The 24,558-nt window shown below is 42.5% G+C and overlaps 1 protein-coding gene and 1 pseudogene across 1 annotated transcript; one reads left to right on the plus strand and one right to left on the minus strand.

Moving 5' to 3' along the window:
* LOC141205550 (uncharacterized) overlaps window positions 1-24,558 on the minus strand; it is a 241,269-nt pseudogene that overhangs the window by 60,084 nt on the left and 156,627 nt on the right.
* On the plus strand, window positions 867-23,906 carry LOC141205553 (uncharacterized). The gene is made up of 8 exons (XM_073664120.1): window positions 867-901; window positions 985-1,082; window positions 13,337-13,459; window positions 13,589-13,768; window positions 13,851-13,971; window positions 14,055-14,152; window positions 14,329-14,419; window positions 20,320-23,906. The coding sequence occupies exons 1-8, from the start codon at window positions 871-873 to the stop codon at window positions 21,555-21,557; spliced, it is 1,980 nt and encodes a 659-aa protein (XP_073520221.1). The 5' UTR covers window positions 867-870; the 3' UTR covers window positions 21,558-23,906.

Here is a 24,558-nt window from a genome sequence, read left to right on the forward strand (position 1 = left end):
CCATGGTTGCTTGGGTCCTCCTCCAGTCTCTTCATTTCCTGGTCAATCCCAACGTACTTGTGATTCCTACAGCTAATCAGTTGCCAAAGCAGTGGCCAACTTAGCCAATGATTGGGAGCATGGAGGAGATGTCCTTTTCTGCAATTCAACTTATGTTCCAATCCATACAAGACTAGAGAATATAACATCTACACGTTCTATCTCCTGATATATTTCCCCTTATTGTCTCCAGTAATTGTATTATTACACAGAATTCTTTATGATGTTCCATCACTTTCCTATTTAGGACATCTTCTATATTAAGAGAATTTTTCTGAATCACCTATCAAGGATGGATATTGACAGAGACAAGATGGCGGAGAGGATATTACACCTCACCCTAGAGATCCTCTTCCGGCTTACTGGAGAGGTGAGAGATTCTGATGACGTCACATTACATCATTCTTATCTATGGGAATAACATATGGACAGAACTGGAGAGGTGAGGACTCTGGAAATGTCTGTAGTGATATTTATTATTGTGTCTCTCCATAACCAGGATTACACAGTAGTGAAGAAGACCTCTAGTGAGCGCTGCCAGGCCCCTGTGTCTGAGGGATGGGGAAGACCCCTGAGCCCAATCACGGGACCTCCACCTCACCCCCTGATACATGAGGACATCAATGACCAGAAGATCCTAGATCTCACCTACAAGATGATTGAGCTGCTGACTGGAGAGGTGACACTTCTGGGAATGCTGGGACATTATTAGTAATTATATGAAGGGATCGGGGGGATGACGATATCATTGTATGTGTCAGGTTCCTATAAGGTGTCAGGATGTTGCTGTCTATTTCTCCATGGAGGAGTGGGAGCATTTAGAAGGACATCATGGAGGTTCCCCAGCCCCTCACATCACCAGGTAATAGACAGGACTAAATACACACTGCCTATAATTATCTGTATGTAAAGAATGAATTCAGTCCCTGTATGTGTTTCCTCCAGATCTATCCAGTAAGAGGACAACATCAGAAAGATGTCCCCGTCCTCTTCTTCCACAGGACTGTAAGCAAGAAGATCCCAATGTTCCACAGGATCATCAGGTAGATGGAGAGAAGGTGTCATGAGATCTCCCCTATGATGTGTAGACGGCTGAAAAGGTCTTGTGCTCAGTCTTGTTTTATCCACCAGTATTATATCTTTTATATTTGTGTAATGAGATCGGTGGAGATGGCAGGATTAGAGCTGATCATAGATGTGACTTCTCCATCTGTCTGTGACTTTTACATTATTTGTTTCAGGGTGAAGATCTGACCCATATTAATACTACAGAGACATATGTGAGGGATGATGAGCAGTGTAAAGAGGAGATTCCTACATATGACTACCCAGGTGAGTAGTAACCACTAAATACAGAAAAATCACAGATTCTTCTCAGTCACTGGCTGTGGCTGCTTTATCAGTCGGATAGTCCAATCATATCTCAATCGTGTGATCACCATTTTGCCGCTAGACTACAACATTCGCCTCCAAATGAAAAATTGTTCTAATTACTTGGTGAAATTGTGAAAGCCCTTTTCTATAGATCTTACAACCTGAAGGATCCACCTACCCCCTGGGTTTAGAAGACGCTGACCGTTACCTGCCCAGATCTGTGAACTACAAAGCCAAATGACAGCGTACGTAGAATGTGCTGACAAGTGAGAAAATCACTTGAAGAAAAATATTATGATGGGCCTGTAAGAGAAAGCGGAGGGTAATGATGCTGTTGGCTTCCTAGATCCCTGATATCTTATTGGATGAATCTACCTTCTCTCCCTTCTGTGCTGCTGAATGTGCTCATATGGTCCCTACAAGACCAGGTCCAGTCTTTCTGGCCAAACTTCACTTTTATGATCGACAACATTAAATGTGCAGTGAGGGCCAAGTGTGAATTTCTGTACAATAACAACAGAGTTTCCCTTTATCCTGAGTTTACAATTTATATTGCAAACCAACTAACTTCAAACAGGATTGTGATAAACTATACAAAAAACATTACACCTGTGCCATGATATATCTCTAAGCTGTGCGTGGCTGATGGCTGTAATATACATTTATTCACGCCTGCAGGAGATGTGTTGGCTCCAGCCCTGGTTTCATGGATTCACTCCACGTCATAAATTCCATTATGTTTTTAATCCTCAGGAATTCAGATTACTGCACAATCTCTCCTGAAATGGGGGCGCTAATACTTTCTCTACTCTTCTGGTCAGGACTCCCAGTAACGCCAATGGTCCACCATAAATTAATCCAACTCCGGTTTAGTGTTGGAGTTCTCCCCTCATACATAGGATGTAACATTTTTTTATTCATGTCTTTTTTATCCCTGGTTCCTTTTGTTTGATAGTTTAAAGTGGGATCGGCCGGCCTCACTTAATGTTTAACTCCCTGGTAGTCTTTCATAAAAGATCTCCATTACCTCTTCCAAATGCCCGAGTTCTGAATTTAAGACACCTCATCTCTGCACTATCATAACAAGTTCTCTTTAAATGTCTAACATTTCTTCTTGAAACTCCATGTGACAGAAAATATTGTCTCTTATTATAGTTTAGATTCCTAAGAGCCGCCGAGCCCCATACTCTAATTACCAGAGAGGTTTCACCACTAGTTACTCATTTTTACTGATGAAGACTGTTGAGTTTGATCATTTCAGTTGACGTGTCATTATTAGTGTTAAGCGAGCATGCTTGTTTAACCCTTTAAACGAGCACGCTTGGGTGCTCGGTGAGTATTTTCGTCGTGCTCGGCGTCTATGTTTGAATCGCCACGGCTGCATGTCTTGAGGCTGTTAGACAGCTGTGACACTTGCAGGGATTTCCTGTTTGTTAGACAGCTGTGACACACACAGGGATTGCCTAACAGCCGTGACACATGCAGCTCAAACATAGATGCCGAGCATGCTGCAAATACTCAGAGAGCACCTGAGCACGGGTGAGCACCTGAGCACGTGCTTGTTTAAAGGGGTAAATGAGGATGCTCGCTCAACACTAGTCATTATCTATGGTCACATTTTTTGACTACAGTAGTTAGTGTCCAAAATAATTTGATTTAACCACTTCCCGCAGACAGTTTTATGTTGCTAATCAGGCTCCATTTTTCAAATCTGACGTGTGTCACTTTGTGGTGATAACTTTGGAATTCTTTACAAAGGATAATAGGAAACAAATGGACCTTAAAAATTATTTTCCAACTTCTCTTGAAACCGACAATACCCTATATACGGTCGTACACTACTGTCTGGGCACATGGCAGGTTAAGAAGTGGAGGAGAGCCATTTAGCTGCTTGAATGCAGATCTTGCTGGAATAGATTGCAGACATAATGTATTGGGGACACTGTTCATGGTCACCTGACAGCTCAGAAAATGGCTACCACGAACAGGGTTGGTGCTATCTACTCCCGTTTTTCAGATCCCAGGGATTGCTTGGCTCAACATTCTTTAACCCCCTTACATGGATCTGGACTTACAAAGAGACCCCTAGGCTTGGGCCACGGTATTACCTGCTATTCTGTGTTGTGAGATGGCAAGAAGAATAGTCAGGTTGCCGGGTCAGAACCATGAGGGCAGAGAAAAATCAAAAAACACGAGTATTCAGTAAATGGGCCGAGGTCACAACCGGAAACAAATACACAAGATGGGAGATGAGCACAGGGGACAGAACCAGAGGAGAACAAGGCTGTATCTGGCAGCTTCCGGCAATATACTCCGAACTTTAGTAGGGTGTGGTGCTTTCCAGTTGGCTGAAGCACGGAGCGAGATGTGCCCTTAGTCATAGGATATCCTATAACTAAGGGCCCATCTCGGTGCCAGAAACACATAAGGAAGTTTGATTTTAACTCGGTTTTAATGATGCACTAATAAAGAATCAATTTTTACCTGGATGGTGATGCTGAATTACGTTCCTCCCCCCTCCTTCCTTGATTCAGACATAAGCACTGACCTAAAAAGGTGCAGGGACATGTGACATAAATAATTTTTAATGTTTTGACCCTGCCAGAATCTTATTTATAATGTCGCTGTGAAAAAAGAGAAAAAATCTATAAATGTCAAAACACGCATACATATTTACTTATATACCGAAATGATATACATAAGGCTTTCACATGTTCATCATCAATGTGCGACAGTTACAAGTACAATCTTCAGCAGCTTCTAGGACATCCGTCCTGCAGGTAAGTATTGCTGATATTCTGGGCGCATGGTTAGTCATTGGTAAAAAATGGGACAATGGAAGCAAAAAGATTAATGATTAAGTGGAGGAGCAATGGAGCCGGAGGAGGACCAAGGAGTAGAATGATAGAGCTTAGATGGTAAAGAAGTTAGGTATCAGGGCAGTGACATAAGGAAAATGGGTCACCAAATAGATGAGTATAAAGGCATGTTAGGTATAGGGCAGAGACATATGAGGAATAGTGTTGAGAGAATCTGTTTGACATTTCAAATTTGTGTTCGTGTGCGGGGTTCCGAATTGTTCTCGCCAAAAAATCGGCTCCACCCATGAACATCCCTGATTTTCCACGCTGTCACGCAGATGACAGCTGCGTGACAGCGTGGCAAATTAGGGATGTTCATGGGCGGAGCCGATTTATTGGCGAGAATAATTCGCAACCCCGAACACGAATTTGAAATGCCGAACAAATTCGCTTAACACTAATGAGGAATATAGGTCCCCACTTAGATAAGTAATAAAGCTTTTTAAGTAACAGTTAGAGACATATAGGGAGTACAGGTGCCCAAACAGATCAGTATAGAGGCATGTTGTATGATCTTGCCTGGTGGCTTGCTTGACTGCACAAAGTATGCTGGGTGGGTACCTTTAATGGAGCTGTGAACAGCTCGTGCATCTGTCTCTGGTTGAGAATGAAGGGTTTATGTATGTTTCCGCCATTACCACCGGACCGGAAGTGCGTGTGCTCAAACCCGCCCCCCAGAAGTTGCGTCAAGGGCGGGTGATGTGGCAGGGAGAGTGGGTCTGTTGGGGCGGGCCCGTCCCCCATAGGGCCATGTCACATGTGTAGTGTAACCATGGCGACAGATGAAACCCGCGCATGAGCTCTAGGTTATATGCAATAGTTATTTTATGTTGTCATCACGGTGCATCGATGAGGGGCAAAAGGGAGGTTGATCTGGGTGGGAGAATAAAACGACTTGTGCTGGTTGGATCAAATAGTGCCCGGGATTAAAGCAGTAATGGAAGGGGGTGTAAGGAATGTATGGAGTCCTGTATTAAACTATAGAGTGTGAGGCCATGTTTTTTTTGTATGTAATTAGGTTTGCAAGAATAATACATGGGAGTTGTGTGTAAGAGGGTGAGGAGAAGGTGAGGAAGGGAAGGGGTGGAGAAGGAAATCAGTGGGGGGGGGAGGTGAGAGGGGAAGGGGGTTTGAGGAACTCACCTGGCGAGAAGGAATAGGAGTAGGTTGTAGAGCTGATCTAGTGTGTTTTGAAAAAAGATTAATCAGGTTAGCCAATCTATTTCACAGTTGAGTCCCTGTGTCAGTGTCTGGAGGGTGTGTATCCAGAACCACTCCTGTTGTTTAAGGTGTTTGATATGGTTACCATCTCGTCTGGGTACTTTTTCAATCACCTGGAACCTGAGTTGTGATACTGTATGCCTGGCGCTGGAGAAATGATGGGATAGTGGTAACCAAGTTTTGCCGCAACGAATCGTGGAATTATGGCTGGCAATGTGGTCCCTGATGTGTTAAGTAGTTTCCCCTACGTATAGTAGACAACATTTGATTACATACAGTACAGACCAAAAGTTTGGACACACCTCATTTAAAGATTTTTCTGTATTTTCATGACTATGAAAATTGTACATTCACACTGAAGGCATCAAAACTATGAATTAACACATGTGGAATTATATACTTAACAAAAAAGTGTGAAACAACTGAAAATATGTCTTATATTGTAGGTTCTTCAAAGTAGCCACCTTTTGCTTTGATGACTGCTTTGCATACTCTTGGCATTCTCTTGATGAGCTTCAAGAGGTAGTCACCGGAAATGGTCTTCCAACAATCTTGAAGGAGTTCCCAGAGATGCTTAGCACTTGTTGGCCCTTTTGCCTTCACTCTGCGGTCCAGCTCACCCCAAACCATCTCGATTGGGTTCAGGTCTGGTGACTGTGGAGGCCAGGTCATCTGGTGTAGCACCCCATCACTCTCCTTCTTGGTCAAATAGCCCTTACACAGCCTGGAGGTGTGTTTGGGGTCATTGACCTGTTGAAAATAAATAATGGTCCAACTAAATGCAAACCGGATGGAATAGCATGCCGCTGCAAGATGCTGTGGTAGCCATGCTGGTTCAGTATGCCTTCAATTTTGAATAAATCCCCAACAGTGTCACCAGCAAAGCACCCCCACACCATCAAACCTCCTCCTCCATGCTTCACGGTGGGAACCAGGCATGTAGAGTCCATCCATTCACCTTTTCTGCGTCGCACAAAGACACGGTGGTTGGAACCAAAGATCTCAAATTTGGACTCATCAGACCAAAGCACAGATTTCCACTGGTCTAATGTCCATTCCTTGTGTTCTTTAGCCCCAAAAAGTCTCTTCTGCTTGTTGCCTGTCCTTAGCAGTGGTTTCCTAGCAGCTATTTTACCATGAAGGCCTGCTGCACAAAGTCTCCTCTTAACAGTTGTTGTAGAGATGTGTCTGCTGCTAGAACTCTGTGTGGCATTGACCTGGTCTCTAATCTGAGCTGCTGTTAACCTGCGATTTCTGAGGCTGGTGACTTGGATAAACTTATCCTCAGAAGCAGAGGTGACTCTTGGTTTTCCTTTCCTGGGGCAGTCCTCATGTGAGCCAGTTTCTTTGAAGGTTTTTGAAGCTCCACTTGGGGACACTTTCAAAGTTTGCCCAATTTTTCACACTGACTGACCTTAATTTCTTTAAGTAATGATGGCCACTCGTTTTTCTTTACTTAGCTGCTTTTTTCTTGCCATAATACAAATTCTAACAGTCTATTCAGTATGATTATCAGCTGTGTATCCACCTGACTTCTGCACAACACAACTGATGGTCCCAACCCTATTTAAAGAAATCCCACTTATTAAACCTGACAGGGCACACCTGTGAAGTGAAAACCATTTCCGGTGACTACCTCTTGAAGCTCATCAAGTGAATGCCAAGAGTATGCAAAGCAGTCATCAAAGCAAAAGGTGGCTACTTTGAAGAACCAAGAATATAAGACATATTTTCAGTTGTTTCACACTTTTTTGTTAAGTATATAATTCCACATGTGTTAATTCATAGTTTTGATGCCTTCAGTGTGAATGTACAATTTTCAAAGTCATGAAAATACAGAAAAATCTTTAAATGAGAAGGTGTGTCCAAACTTTTGGTCTGTACTGTATACCACCACGTTAGATTCTCTGCAGAATGAATGAGGACAGACATGGTGAAAGAAGTAGACATCGCAGGAGTAGATCTCAGAGGAAATGGGACACACGCCCTAATATGACAAAATGGCAGAAAACCAGAGTAGTAGAAATTCCCATAAGGTGACTCCATTTTGGATTTTATAACCCTCAGTGAAATAATCTATAGGAGTAGTGACTATTTTGACTCCACAGCCACTTTCCGGAAATTAGCACACAGTGGATCTTGGAACGTGAAAATTGAAAATATACTATTTTATTGCCCAACACATACCAGATTGTGCTCCAGGAGACACAGACATCATAAATGAAGTGGGTTCTTCTCACTATAGTAATGCCAAATACATGGATGCTATGTGGTTTGGGCACACTGCAAGGCTCAGAAGCAAGGGGGAGATCTGACTTTGGGAGAGTGGATATTGCTGGATTGGAAGCCATGTTGCTTTTCAAGAGCCTCTCAGACCAGTGCCGTAACTATAAACTTCGGGGCCCCAGGGCAAAACTTCATTGTGGGGTCCCTCAACATTTCAATCACTAGAGGTTGTGCGTAACGTGGTGAAGCCTGCTACGCATTGCTGTATACAGCACACAGGCTTCACCACGTTCCGCAAGACCTTTAATAGATTTTGTTGTTTATGATGCAAGTTTTAGAAGTTAAATATTCAGTGAATATGTTTGGAAAATTAATAAGGTGAATAATTCCAAATATTGCACAATTTTAAAATAACTGAGCGCATCAGGAGCCGCGCTGCGGCTACAGTGTGCGCGCTATTAAGGTGAGTGAATGATCACTGTTCCCCACGCACACAGTCCTGGTGTGGGGAGCAGTGACTATTCCGGCAGAGCATCTCGCTGCTTGAGGGCGCATGGCAGTTACGCCATGCGCGGCTCACACAGTGAGATCCCTGTCGGCAACAGAGCTGGACGCAGTGCTGGAGGAGAGAGGAGGTGAGTATGATTGTTTTTTTGTTTTTTTTGTGTAGCGTGACAAAGCGGGATGAAGGGGGCCGTACATACCGGAATGAGGGGGGCCATACATACCGGGATGAAGGGGGCCATACATACCGGGATAAAGGGGGCCATACATACAGGGATGAAGAAGGCCATACATACAGGGATGAGGGGGGCCATACATACAGGGATGAAGGGGGCCATACATACAGGGACCAGGATGAGGGGGGCCACACATACAGGGATGAAGGGTGCCATACATACCAGGAAGAGGGATGAAGGTGCCATACATACCAGGATGGGTGTGAGGGGGGCCATACATACCAGGAAGAGGAATGAAGGTGCCATACATACTAGGATGGGTGTGAGGGGGACCATACATACCAGGATGAAGGGTGACATACATACCAGGAAGAGGGATGAGGGGTGCCATGCATACCAGGATGGTGGATTGGGGTGCCATGCATATCAGGATGCAGATGGGGGCCATGTATACCAGGATGGGGGATATTAACAGAATTGGGGGACATTACTCCTATAACAGTGTCAGCAGCAGACCCCCTCCCCCTTAACAGTGGATCATGATCACATTTTTTGCTTATAAATTTTTTTTTATTTTCCTCCTCTAAAACCTAGGTGCGTCTTATGGTCCTAAAAATACGGTATATATCGCATATGCTTAGCAAATCTCATAACTGATACAATGACCAATCGTGACAGTTATGTATTACTTTCCCAAGATGCCTCATCTCAGAGAGCCTATGATTCACCACCGCATCAGATGCCAAGGGGGGACCAACCTATATCCTAGGACCTGATAGGTGTTCCCGTGTCCACTTGCAGCGTCGATAGCCCGTGTACGCTGATGTCAGGTTATTTACCTTTTTCCCTATTGGATAACAGAGCCAGCCACTCATCGCATGCCATGTCTCGCCCTCTGATAGGTGAGTGTCAAATGACATCGCTCTCCATGGGTAATGGAGCCGGCCACTCATCGCATGCCACGTCTCGCTCCCTGATAGGTGCGCGTCAGATGACATCACTCTCCATGCGGTGACATCACCAGACATGCGCACTCACCAAAATTCCAAACTCAGGACACATTGTGTTTCAATAACAAACTGCGCATGTCCTCAAATCTCTTAAAGAGACATGATCCACATATGCAGAAAAGGAGAGATAGACAAATAATCATCATCTCTCCCTATCAGCGTTATTCATTACTCAAATCGAATGTCTGTGAACTATATAGAATAGTTGCAGGGACACAATATTTATATAAATATGAATAAATTCTCTATGCTAATCTCATTAATTACTCAGATCAATTTCATATAAGCCATAAATTAATCAGTTGAAATTGTCTAAATCCTACTATTTACATAAAAAAATTAATTGCTGGTTTACTCTCAAAAGGTTGTAACACTAACCATCAGACATATTTCCATATATCCTAATAAGTCTTGTTATCACAAAAACTTATATATAATTAACTCAATAAATTAATCATCTACTAGTATGTTGTTATTCAACATTCATAGTGTAAATAGGCATAATTCATTCATGTCACTCATATAAATGCTCCTATAGGAAAGCACTATAGCTAAATAAATCCTTCATTAAGCCCCATAGGACTACGTGAATTAAGCTTATAGATCCATCTAGCTTTTTCCCTCAAACATAATTGGTCAAGGTTACCTTTCCTAGGGCCAAGGGTCATTTTACAAATGCCCCAAAATAGCAGTTCCAGGGGTTTTTCTGCATGTAAACCTCTCATATGCTTTGAGAGAACCGTATCTGCACCAGTATTAATAGAGCTAAGATGTTTAGATATTCTCCTCCTAACCTCCTGGATGGTCTTCCCTACATACAATTTATGGCAGGGACATTTCACTACATAAATTATCCCCTTAGATCTGCAATTAATTTGGTCCCTAACGAAATACTCATGTCCATCAGTTGGATTCGTAAAAGTCGTAACCCGAGTCATATATTTACTAAAGGAGCAGCCCCTACAAGGATCGGAGCCTCCATGATGTTTCGATTGCCAACTCAGAATACTGCCTGCTCCTCCTAAAATTTCTGTAATTGAGGAAATCCCTCAAATTTTTCCCTATATGGAAGGTAATTTCCGGATGTCCACCAACAATCGCCCTTAAATCGGCATCAGCTGAGAATATAGGCCATTACTTCCGCATGATGTTATACACTGTGCTTGTCTGATCATCATAGTTTCCTATATGTCAGACTCTATTATTCTCTGGTGCATTCCTCTTGGGGCATAGCAGCGAATCCCTATTAGTTGTCTTAGCCCTATTAAAGACTTTGTATAGCACCTGTTTCAGATATCCCCTTGCTGTAAATCTTGAGAATAGATTCCTACTCTCTTGGATAAAAGTATCCTCATCCAAACAATTATGTCTCGCACGCAGGTATTGACCTACCGGTATACCTGCTCTCAACACCCTGGGGTGCCAGCTATCCCAATGAAGGAGATTGTTGGTGGGGGTCGGCTTACGAAATATGTCCATATGAATATTACAGGTCCCATCAATTTGGTTTGTCAGGTCAAGGAAATTGATCCTCTTAAAACCGATTTCATGCGTAAAGAACATTCCAATCCGATTCTTATTCAAAATAGATACAAAATCCCAAAAAAATCTGTCACCATCCCACAAAATCAAAACGTCAATGAACTTACCCCAAAATAAAATGTGACTAGTATGAAAACTGAAATCCTCATTGAAAACGTGTTGGTCCTCCCACCACCCCAAAAATAAATTTGCAAAGGTTGGGACACATGTTCCCATTGCGGTCCCTTTCTTTTGATAGTAGTAAAATATATCATCAAAGGTGAAAAAATAATGCGTAAGTACGAATCCTAAGAGTGACAAAACAAGAGTTATGTGATAAGAATTGTCTACTCTTCATATTTAAAAAAATACGCAATTGTCCCAATGCCCAGCTCATGGTCGGTATTACTGTAGAGGGCCTCCACGTCCAGACTAGTCAGAATGATGGTATCAGATACAGTAATATCACTTAGTTTAGAGACTAGATCTTTTGTGTCACTTATAAATGAGGGTAATGCATGAACAAATGGTGTTAAAATTTCGTCAAGATATGTACTCGCGCTCTCTGTCAAGTGGACTTCAAGCACTTCATGCTTCCCTCTGCCGAGAAGCTTTTTGGAGAAAGAAATTTCATTCTCCAGCAGGACCTGGCACCTGTCCACACTGCCAAAAGTACCAATACCTGGTTTATAAACAACATCATCACTGTGCTTGATTGGCCAGCAAACTCACCTGACCTTAACCCCATAGAGAATCTATGGGGTATTGGGAAGAGAAAGATGAGACACCAGACCCAACAATGCAGATGCGCTGAACGCTGCTATCAAAGCAACTTGGGCTTCCATAACACCTCAGCAGTGCCACAGTCTGATCGCCTCCATGCCACGCCGCATTGATGCAGTAATTGATGCAAAAGGAGCCCCAACCAAGTATTGAGTACATTTACTGAACATGCATTTCAGTAGGCCAACATTTCGTGCTGACTTTGGTCTTGATAAAACAAAGGACCTACACCAGCAGATGACATGGCTTCCCAAAACATCACTGATTGTGGATACTTCACACTGGACCTCAAGCAGCTTGGATTGTGGCCTCTCCACTCTTCCTCCAGATTCTGGGGCCTTGATTTGCAAATGAAATGCAAAATTTACTTTCATCTGAAAACAACACCTTGGACCACTGAGCATCAGTCCAGGTCTTTTTCTCCTTGGCCCAGGTAAGACGCTTCAGGCGTTGTCTATTGGTCTTGAGTGGCTTGAGACAAGAAATGCGACACTTGTAGCCCATGTCCTGGATACGTCTGTGTGGTGGCTCTTGAAGCAATGAATCCAGCAGCAGTCCACTCCTTGTGAATCTGCCCCAAATTTTTGAATGGCCTTTTCTTAACAATTCTTTCAACCGGTTATCCCGGTTGCTTGTGCACCTTTTTCTATCACACTTTTTTCTTCCACTCAACTTTCCATTAATATACAACCCCTGGCAAAAATTATGGAATCACCGGGCTCGGAGGATGTTCATTCAGTTGTCTAATGTTGTTGAAAAAAAAGCAGATCACAGACATGGCACAAAACTAAAGTCATTTCAAATGGCAACTTTAGGGCTTTAAGAAACACTAAAAGAACACTCCAATACATCACTAGTATTTTGTTGCACCACCTCTGGCTTTAATAACAGCTTGCAGTCTCTGAGGCATGCACTTAATGAGTGACAAACAGTACTCATTAGGGTAGGGTCTGAGCACATTGCTTACTGAATAGTTCAGTGGATCATACATTGCATAGGACTGGCACTGGCACACTGATGTGTTTTTATCAAATTTTGATCAGTTATTTTAAGAAGAAAAAATAAAAGTCATGTTTTAACACATCCCTGAATCATTTACCTTTGGGTAATTAGGTAGTAGCTACGTGTAATGAATATCTCCTTAAGTATTGCTAATGCCGATTCCAGTGCCAGTAAATGAGACAAGAATTAGCGTTATGGAAGATGAGTCTATGAGAAAAGTGTTCAGCTGCAGACTCCAAGGAAGAAACTGCTTGTTGTCTGTGGCCTAAAATCTATAGGTTTTATTAGTAGATGACAGGGAAAAAAGTAGAATGTTGTAAACTAATAAAAATACCATGGTTGCTTGGGTCCTCCTCCAGTCTCTTCATTTCCTGGTCAATCCCAACGTACTTGTGATTCCTACAGCTAATCAGTTGCCAAAGCAGTGGCCAACTTAGCCAATGATTGGGAGCATGGAGGAGATGTCCTTTTCTGCAATTCAACTTATGTTCCAATCCATACAAGACTAGAGAATATAACATCTACACGTTCTATCTCCTGATATATTTCCCCTTATTGTCTCCAGTAATTGTATTATTACACAGAATTCTTTATGATGTTCCATCACTTTCCTATTTAGGACATCTTCTATATTAAGAGAATTTTTCTGAATCACCTATCAAGGATGGATATTGACAGAGACAAGATGGCGGAGAGGATATTACACCTCACCCTAGAGATCCTCTTCCGGCTTACTGGAGAGGTGAGAGATTCTGATGACGTCACATTACATCATTATTATCTATGGGAATAACATATGGACAGAACTGGAGAGGTGAGGACTCTGGAAATGTCTGTAGTGATATTTATTATTGTGTCTCTCCATAACCAGGATTACACAGTAGTGAAGAAGACCTCTAGTGAGCGCTGCCAGGCCCCTGTGTCTGAGGGATGGGGAAGACCCCTGAGCCCAATCACGGGACCTCCACCTCACCCCCTGATACATGAGGACATCAATGACCAGAAGATCCTAGATCTCACCTACAAGATGATTGAGCTGCTGACTGGAGAGGTGACACTTCTGGGAATGCTGGGACATTATTAGTAATTATATGAAGGGATCGGGGGGATGACGATATCATTGTATGTGTCAGGTTCCTATAAGGTGTCAGGATGTCGCTGTCTATTTCTCCATGGAGGAGTGGGAGTATTTAGAAGGACACAAAGATCTGTACAAGGACATCATGGAGGTTCCCCAGCCCCTCACATCACCAGGTAATAGACAGGACTAAATACACACGGCCTATAATTATCTGTATGTAAAGAATGAATTCAGTCCCTGTATGTGTTTCCTCCAGATCTATCCAGTAAGAGGACAACATCAGAAAGATGTCCCCGTCCTCTTCTTCCACAGGACTGTAAGCAAGAAGATCCCAATGTTCCACAGGATCATCAGGTAGATGGAGAGAAGGTGTCATGAGATCTCCCCTATGCTTGTGCTCAGTCTTGTTTTATCCACCAGTATTATATCTTTTATATTTGTGTAATGAGATCGGTGGAGATGGCAGGATTAGAGCTGATCATAGATGTGACTTCTCCATCTGTCTGTGACTTTTACATTATTTGTTTCAGGGTGAAGATCTGACCCATATTAATACTACAGAGACATATGTGAGGGATGATGAGCAGTGTAAAGAGGAGATTCCTACATATGACTACCCAGGTGAGTAGTAACCACTAAATACAGAAAAATCACAGATTCTTCTCAGTCACTGGCTGTGGCTGCTTTATCAGTCGGATAGTCCAATCATATCTCAATCGTGTGATCACCATTTTGCCGCTAGACTACAACATTCGCCTCCAAATGAAAAATTGTTCTAATTACTTGGTGAAATTGTGAAAGCCCTTTTCTATAGATCTTACAACCTGAAGGATCCACCTACCCCCTGGGTTTAGAAGACGCTGACCGTTACCTGCCCAGATCTGTGAACTACAAAGCCAAATGACAGCGTACGTAGAATGTGCTGAAAAAGTGAGAAAATCACTTGAAGAAAAATATTATGATGGGACTGTAAGAGAAAGCGGAGGGCAATGATGCTGTTGGCTTCCTAGATCCCTGATATCTTATTAGATGAATCTACCTTCTCTCCCTTCTGTGCTGCTGAATGTGCTCATATGGTCCCTACAAGACCAGGTCCAGTCTTTCTGGCCAAACTTCACTTTTATGATCGACAACATTAAATGTGCAGTGAGGGCCAAGTGTGAATTTCTGTACAATAACAACAGAGTTTCCCTTTATCCTGAGTTTACAATTTCTATTGCAAACCAACTAACTTCAAACAGGATTGTGATAAACTATACAAAAAACATTACACCTGTGCCATGATATATCTCTAAGCTGTGCGTGGCTGATGGCTGTAATATACATTTATTCACGCCTGCAGGAGATGTGTTGGCTCCAGCCCTGGTTTCATGGATTCACTCCACGTCATAAATTCCATTATGTTTTTAATCCTCAGGAATTCAGATTACTGCACAATCTCTCCTGAAATGGGGGCGCTAATACTTTCTCTACTCTTCTGGTCAGGACTCCCAGTAACGCCAATGGTCCACCATAAATTAATCCAACTCCGGTTTAGTGTTGGAGTTCTCCCCTCATACATAGGCTGTAACATTTTTTTTATTCATGTCTTTTTTATCCCTGGTTCCTTTTGTTTGATAGTTTAAAGTGGGATCGGCCGGCCTCACTTAATGTTTAACTCCCTGGTAGTCTTTCATAAAAGGTCTCCTTTACCTCTTCCAAATGCCCGAGTTCTGAATTTAAGACACCTCATCTCTGCACTATCATAACAAGTTCTCTTTAAATGTCTAACATTTCTTCTTGAAACTCCATGTGACAGAAAATATTGTCCCTTACGATAGTTTAGATTCCTAAGAGCCGCCGAGCCCCATACTCTAATTACCAGAGAGGTTTCACCACTAGTTACTCATTTTTACTGATGAAGACTGTTGAGTTTGATCATTTCAGTTGACGTGTCATTATTAGTGTTAAGCGAGCATGCTTGTTTAACCCTTTAAACGAGCACGCTTGGGTGCTCGGTGAGTATTTTCGTCGTGCTCGGCGTCTATGTTTGAATCGCCACGGCTGCATGTCTTGAGGCTGTTAGACAGCTGTGACACTTGCAGGGATTTCCTGTTTGTTAGACAGCTGTGACACACACAGGGATTGCCTAACAGCCGTGACACATGCAGCTCAAACATAGATGCCGAGCATGCTGCAAATACTCAGAGAGCACCTGAGCACGTGCTTGTTTAAAGGGGTAAATGAGGATGCTCGCTCAACACTAGTCATTATCTATGGTCACATTTTTTGACTACAGTAGTTAGTGTCCAAAATAATTTGATTTAACCACTTCCCGCAGACAGTTTTATGTTGCTAATCAGGCTCCATTTTTCAAATCTGACGTGTGTCACTTTGTGGTGATAACTTTGGAATTCTTTACAAAGGATAATAGGAAACAAATGGACCTTAAAAATTATTTTCCAACTTCTCTTTAAACCGACAATACCCTATATACGGTCGTACACTACTGTCTGGGCACATGGCAGGTTAAGAAGTGGAGGAGAGCCATTTAGCTGCTTGAATGCAGATCTTGCTGGAATAGATTGCAGACATAATGTATTGGGGACACTGTTCATGGTCACCTGACAGCTCAGAAAATGGCTACCACGAACAGGGTTGGTGCTATCTACTCCCGTTTTTCAGATACCAGGGATTGCTTGGCTCAACATTCTTTAACCCCCTTACATGGATCTGGACTTACAAAGAGACCCCTAGGCTTGGGCCACGGTATTACCTGCTATTCTGTGTTGTGAGATGGCAAGAAGAATAGTCAGGTTGCCGGGTCAGAACCATGAGGGCAGAGAAAAATCAGAAAACACGAGTATTCAGTAAATGGGCCGAGGTCACAACCGGAAACAAATACACAAGATGGGAGATGAGCACAGGGGACAGAACCAGAGGAGAACAAGGCTGTATCTGGCAGCTTCCGGCAATATACTCCGAACTTTAGTAGGGTGTGGTGCTTTCCAGTTGGCTGAAGCACGGAGCGAGATGTGCCCTTAGTCATAGGATATCCTATAACTAAGGGCCCATCTCGGTGCCAGAAACACATAAGGAAGTTTGATTTTAACTCGGTTTTAATGATACACTAATAAAGAATCAATTTTTACCTGGATGGTGATGCTGAATTACGTTCCTCCCCCCTCCTTCCTTGATTCAGACATAAGCACTGACCTAAAAAGGTGCAGGGACATGTGACATAAATAATTTTTAATGTTTTGACCCTGCCAGAATCTTATTTATAATGTCGCTGTGAAAAAAGAGAAAAAATCTATAAATGTCAAAACACATACATATTTACTTATATACCGAAGTTATATACATAAGGCTTTCACATGTTCATCATCAATGTGCGACAGTTACAAGTACAATCTTCAGCAGCTTCTAGGACATCCGTCCTGCAGGTAAGTATTGCTGATATTCTGGGCGCATGGTTAGTCATTGGTAAAAAATGGGACAATGGAAGCAAAAAGATTAATGATTAAGTGGAGGAGCAAAGGAGCCGGAGGAGGACCAAGGAGTAGAATGATAGAGCTTAGATGGTAAAGAAGTTAGGTACCAGGGCAGTGACATAAGGAAAATGGGTCACCAAATAGATGAGTATAAAGGCATGTTAGGTATAGGGCAGAGACATATGAGGAATAGTGTTGAGAGAATCTGTTTGACATTTCAAATTTGTGTTCGTGTGCGGGGTTCCGAATTGTTCTCGCCAAAAAATCGGCTCCACCCATGAACATCCCTGATTTTCCACGCTGTCACGCAGATGACAGCTGCGTGACAGCGTGGCAAATTAGGGATGTTCATGGGCGGAGCTGATTTTTTGGCGAGAATAATTCGCAACCCCGAACACGAATTTGAAATGCCGAACAAATTCGCTTAACACTAATGAGGAATATAGGTCCCCACTTAGATAAGTAATAAAGCTTTTTAAGTAACAGTTAGAGACATATAGGGAGTACAGGTGCCCAAACAGATCAGTATAGAGGCATGTTGTATGATCTTGCCTGGTGGCTTGCTTGACTGCACAAAGTATGCTGGGTGGGTACCTTTAATGGAGCTGTGAACAGCTCGTGCATCTGTCTCTGGTTGAGAATGAAGGGTTTATGTATGTTTCCGCCATTACCACCGGACCGGAAGTGCGTGTGCTCAAACCCGCCCCGCAGAAGTTGCGTCAAGGGCGGGTGATGTGGCAGGGAGAGTGGGTCTGTTGGGGCGGGCCCGTCCCCCATAGGGCCATGTCACATGTGTAGCGTAACCATGGCGACAGATGAAACCCGCGCATGAGCTCTAGGTTATATGCAATAGTTATTTTATGTTGTCATCACGGTGCATCGATGAGGGGCAAAAGGGAGGTTGATCTGGGTGGGAGAATAAAACGACTTGTGCTGGTTGGATCAAATGGTGCCCGGGATTAAAGCAGTAATGGAAGGGGGTGTAAGGAATGTATGGAGTCCTGTATTAAACTATAGAGTGTGAGGCCATGTTTTTTTTGTATGTAATTAGGTTTGCAAGAATAATACATGGGAGTTGTGTGTAAGAGGGTGAGGAGAAGGTGAGGAAGGGAAGGGGTGGAGAAGGAAATCAGTGGGGGGGGGAGGTGAGAGGGGAAGGGGGTTTGAGGAACTCACCTGGCGAGAAGGAATAGGAGTAGGTTGTAGAGCTGATCTAGTGTGTTTTGAAAAAAGATTAATCAGGTTAGCCAATCTATTTCACAGTTGAGTCCCTGTGTCAGTGTCTGGAGGGTGTGTATCCAGAACCACTCCTGTTGTTTAAGGTGTTTCATATGGTTACCATCTCGTCTGGGTACTTTTTCAATCACCTGGAACCTGAGTTGTGATACTGTATGCCTGGCGCTGGAGAAATGATGGGATAGTGGTAACCAAGTTTTGCCGCAACGAATCGTGGAATTATGGCTGGCAATGTGGTCCCTGATGTGTTAAGTAGTTTCCCCTACGTATAGTAGACAACATTTGATTACATATACCACCACGTTAGATTCTCTGCAGAATGAATGAGGACAGACATGGTGAAAGAAGTAGACATCGCAGGAGTAGATCTCAGAGGAAATGGGACACACGCCCTAATATGACAAAATGGCAGAAAACCAGAGTAGTAGAAATTCCCATAAGGTGACTCCATTTTGGATTTTATAACCCTCAGTGAAATAATCTATAGGAGTAGTGACTATTTTGACTCCACAGCCACTTTCCGGAAATTAGCACACAGTGGATGTTGGAACGTGAAAATTGAAAATATACTATTTTATTGCCCAACACATACCAGATTGTGCTCCAGGAGACACAGACATCATAAATGAAGTGGGTTCTTCTCACTATAGTAATGCCAAATACATGGATGCTATGTGGTTTGGGCACACTGCAAGGCTCAGAAGCAAGGGGGAGATCTGACTTTGGGAGAGTGGATATTGCTGGATTGGAAGCCATGTTGCTTTTCAAGAGCCTCTCAGACCAGTGCCGTAACTATAAACTTCGGGGCCCCAGGGCAAAACTTCATTGTGGGGTCCCTCAACATTTCAATCACTAGAGGTTGTGCGGAACGTGGTGAAGCCTGCTGCGCATTGCTGTATACAACACACAGGCTTCACCACGTTCCGCAAGACCTTTAATAGATTTTGTTGTTTATGATGCAAGTTTTAGAAGTTAAATATTCAGTGAATATGTTTGGAAAATTAATAAGGTGAATAATTCCAAATATTGCACAATTTTAAAATAACTGTATATGTTTATTAAATAGCAGGGCTTCTCACATCTGTCACAGAGATATGTGTCTGCTGAGACTGTCTCCTCTCAATGATGCTGAGAGTTTGTTACAGTGTGCACTGTGCCGGCCTCGCCAACTCTCTGTGATCTCCAGACTAACATATTGTTACAAATCTTGTGCTATGAGACTTTCCAGGCCAGTGCAGGTTTCCATTCATTGACAGCTGGCAGAGCTCCTGGAAATTATTGAAATGATAGTCTCTCCTGTCCTCCGGGTGACATTGTCTGACAGGAATATAGGAGCTGGGTATTTTATGAGAAATTAAAGTATTAAAATACAATTTTTTACCATCAGTTTGGGGCCCCTTGGGTGGTTGGGGCCCCGGGGCAGTGCCCCGGCTGTAGTTACGGCCCTGTCTGAGACCCTAATAATGTGGAAACTTCTTTTTTTCCTTTGACAGATGATGGATCGGAGTAGGGACTTGTTTTTTGTGAGATGAGTAGAAGTTTCTATTGGTGTTATTTTCACCTACATAACATTGTTTGGTGGCTTTATATTCCATATTTGGGAGGCAGAATTAACAGACAGTTGAACACCACGGTCTACTGGTTCATCCTATGAGGTTTTCTATTAGACTGTGAACTGTCATTGTCTTGGTGAATCATTCAATGTTTTTACATAACTTGCCATTCCTACAGACACTTTAAGTAGATATGGTCAAAAATATAAAATTCAAGGATATTTTATTCAAAAATAGTAATTTGTTTTATTTTTCGCAGATGACAGTACCCAGAGATCAGAGGGACAGCTGACATCTTCAATTTTTAAATCAGATGATCTTGAGATCCCACATAATACAACTGAAGTGAATGCCATTACTCCAGATATACCATCATCCTTTCACACAAAAGATTTGTCATTTGATTCTTTAAAACAGGTCCTGTCTTCTGATTTATTACTGACTACTAAGGAAAATCATAGCCACAAAAGAGGCATTAAGAAACAAACTGCTCCTAAAGCAAAGAAGCCATTATCAGAATATGGAAATAGTCATCAAAAAATGTATACAGCAGGGAATAGATTTTTTTGTTTCAAGCATGGGAAATGTTTTAACCAGAAATCCAATCTTGTTAGTCACCAGAGAAGTCACATAGCGGAGAAACCATTTTCATGTTCAGAGTGTCAGAAATGTTTTACAGAGAAATCCACTCTTATTTCACATCAGCGAATTCACACAGGGGAGAAGCCATTTTCATGTTCAGAATGTGGGAAATGTTTTACAGAGAAATCAAGCCTTACCAAACATCAGAAGACTCACACAGGGGAGAAGCCTTATTCCTGTTCAGAATGTGGAAAATGTTTTGCAAGGAAATCAAATCTTATAGCACATCAGAGAACTCACACAGGGGAGAAGCCATTTTCATGTTCAGAATGTAGAAAATGTTTTACAGAGAAATCAAGTCTTGCCAAACATCAGAGAACTCATACAGGGGAGAAGCCTTTTTCATGTTCAGAATGTGGGAAATGTTTTACAAAGAAATCAAGTCTTACCAAACATCAGATAACTCACACAGGGGAGAAGCCTTTTTCATGTTCAGAATGTGGGAAATATTTTCAAAAGAAGTCAAATCTTATCAAACATCAGAGAACTCACACAGGGGAGAAGCCTTTTTCATGTTCAGAATGTGGGAAATGTTTTACAGAGAAATCAAGTCTTATCAAACATCAGAGAACTCACACAGGGGAGAAGCCTTTTTCATGTTCAGAATGTGGGAAATATTTTACAGAGAAATCAAGTCTTACCAAACATCAGAGAACTCACACAGGGGAAAAGCCTTTTTCATGTTCAGAATGTGGGAAATGTTTTGTAGATAAATCAACTCTTGTTAGTCACCAGAGAACTCACACTGGGGAGAAGCCATTTTCATGTTCAGAATGTGGAAAATGTTTTGTGAAGAAAATATCTCTTCTCAGTCACCAGAGAACCCACACAGGGGAGAAGCCTTTTTCCTGTTAAGAATGTGGGAAATCTTATACAAGGAAAACGAGTCTTATCGCACATCAGAAAACGTACACAGGGGAGAAGCCATTTTCATGTTCAGAATGTGGGAAATGTTTTGCAAAGAAATCAAATCTTATCAGACATCAGAAAACTCACATCAGGGAGAAGCCTTTTTCATGTTCAGAATGTGGAAAATGTTTTTACCATGAATAGGATGTTGTTATACACTAAAGAAGCCACAAAGGGGAGAAGCCATTTTCTTGTTTAAAATGCGGGAAATGTTTTACAGAGAAATCAAATTTTATCAGACATCAGAGAACTCACATAGGGGATAAGCCTTCTTCATGTTCAGAATGTGGGAAAGGTTTTAACCAGAAAGTTCATCTTGATAGCCACCAGAGAACCCACACGGGAAAACGTCGCAACTACACCCAACTGGTCTCTGTATAGACTAAAAAGGCCCTAGCTGCACAACTTAAAACACCACCTCGGATCTAACTCTGTAATAGGCCGCTGAGGGGTTTCTTGTACCTTCTGAGGAATCAGAGGAGAGGTCGCAACACATTGTCAACAAGGGGAAAGGAAAGGGAGAAGTAAGATACAAAAACCATGGGTGAGAAACTAAGATACATTCATATCGGGCAAAGAAGGCAAGCTAAGGAGAATCAAAAATAAAAGGAACAAGTATAACCTCCCAGAAGCCTAACTGGTAGAAGGAAAAGCTGCTGGGAGGGAAAGCAAACAGATGGGGAGGATAGTTTCACCTTTGATGAAACTTCCAAAAATCATCCTCACCCACAATTACTGTGAATTTGATAACCACACATATCTACATGAGACTGGTACAGATATAGGAAGTAAAATGGCTTAACAGTATGCAAATTTTCATGGTCAAGCTTGAAAGTGACTTCATGTCCTCACATCACATCAGGCCTCTGGCCTACTACCGTTACATTGACGATAGTTTAATCATCTGGACAGAGTCTGAGCAACAGCTAAAGATGTTCCTTGATCTGATTTAATCAATTTCATCCCACAGTCAACTTAACACTCAACTACTCCTGTACTGAAATTAACTTTTTGGACACCATCATTAAGTTGCAGAACAATGAAATAGAGACGTCCGTGTACCAGAAGCCAATTGACCTTCCAACATATCTTAAATGGGTCAGTTTCCATCCAAAACACACAATCTCCACTGTCTACAGCCAAGCCATTAGAAAAAATCGGATATGTTCCAATACTATGGACAGAGACAAATACCTTGGTGGCCTCTGAAACACCTTTTTGAAGCAGGGCTACCATCAAACAACAATTGAAAACCAGATTGCAAAAGCCATCAGACTATCAATCATGTCCTACATTTCAAAACTAAACAAGAGAGCAACCGGGTGCCTCTCGTAGTCACTTACAATCCAAATCTGGAGGTGTTAATGGGAGCTGCACGAAAATTACAACTATTATTACAAAAAGATGCCTGATTACAATCTATATTTTGAGACCTCCCACTTCTGTGATTTAGGTAGCCACCAAATCTAAGAAGCTTCATTGTCAGAAGCTCCCTGTCCTCTCCAACAGCTTCAGGTACCTTTCCCTGCAGCCAGAAAAAATGTAAAACCTGTCCATTTATAATGAACACAGACAAGATGAAGATACACAACTCACATCAGGAGACAACCACAAGATCCCAGGTACTTTCAGCTGCATCATATCTAATGTAGTGTACTTAATCATATGTTCCAAATGTTCAATTGGGGGTCTGCATGTAGGGAAAACAGGGCAAAAACTTAGAACAAGGATGAATTCTCATCGCCACACAATAAAAGAAAAAAGAACAGATCTACCTATGGCCAAACATTTTTGTATCCTTGATAACCGCATCATGGACATGAAATTACTTGTATTAAAATGTAACTTCAAATCTCAGAAAGACAAAAAAAATTTGGGAGTACAAGCTTATGACAATCTTTGACACACTCACAGAGCAGCAATGAATGTATCGTATGGATTTATGTCTTTCTACATCAACTAAGGAATGTGCTCCTCAGACCATTTTGGGAGTTTTACAATCATGGACCAGACCTCAATCACAGGACAGTAAAACTTTCACACTCCTTATCTATGAACTGTTCCAATATTTACAGCCACAACGACTTCTCCCTCTTCAATACTGATCGTTCTTCTTCACGTCACTTGTCTTATCTATTGCATTATTCCTGTGCCCTGCTGCGTATAAATATGTGACTCTTCAGATTGTGTTATAGTATGCCTGATGAAGAGATCTGAGTAGTCTCGAAAGCTTGAAATTTGTTACCATCTTTTCAGTTAGCCATTAAAGGGTATCAACCCCTGAGGACTCTCAAACCTTAATATTTTTCTATCTACTGGCTAACACGATACTATGATATATATTTTTTGCGAAATTTTTGCTAAACTTGAGAAATGTGTTTTTTTTTCTGTTCAGGAACTTTCATTCATGGGTGTTACGGGTCCGGGTGGTGGAACCTCTGTGCTTTGGTGCAAGGAGGGACCAGAGGGGCGTAACTAAGTGCCTACTCGGACCGACCCAAGTCACACGGCGGCTTAGTCAACTCCGTGAACCAGGGAGGGACCGGGCAGGTGAACCAGGTGCCACTCTAGGACCGACCTTGTGTGATAGCAGGTGACTCCTATGGGTCAGATGACAGGAGCTGACCGGTACAGCGGATGAGCACGGCAGGAAGGCTGGCGGGTGATCCGGGTAGATAAGCAGGCAGGTATGGCTGATAGCCAGACAGGTGCTCCGGGTAGGCAAGCAGGCGGGTGCAGCAGATAGCCAGACAGGTGCTTGGGGCAGGCAAGCTGGCGGGCAACGCAGGTAACTGGCAGGTGCTCCAGGTAGATAGATTGGAGGGCATGTCAGGTAACTGGCAGGTGCTCCAGGTAGGCAGGCTGGCGGGCACAGCAGGTAACTGGCAGGTGCTCCAGATAAGCAGACTGGCGGGCACGGCTGATAGACTGGCAGGCAGGATTGTTA

This window comes from Phyllobates terribilis, unplaced genomic scaffold (genome assembly GCF_046119375.1).
Source record: "Phyllobates terribilis strain yellow unplaced genomic scaffold, ASM4611937v1 Scaffold_140__1_contigs__length_4765195, whole genome shotgun sequence".
In the NCBI taxonomy this organism is placed as follows: domain Eukaryota; kingdom Metazoa; phylum Chordata; class Amphibia; order Anura; family Dendrobatidae; genus Phyllobates; species Phyllobates terribilis.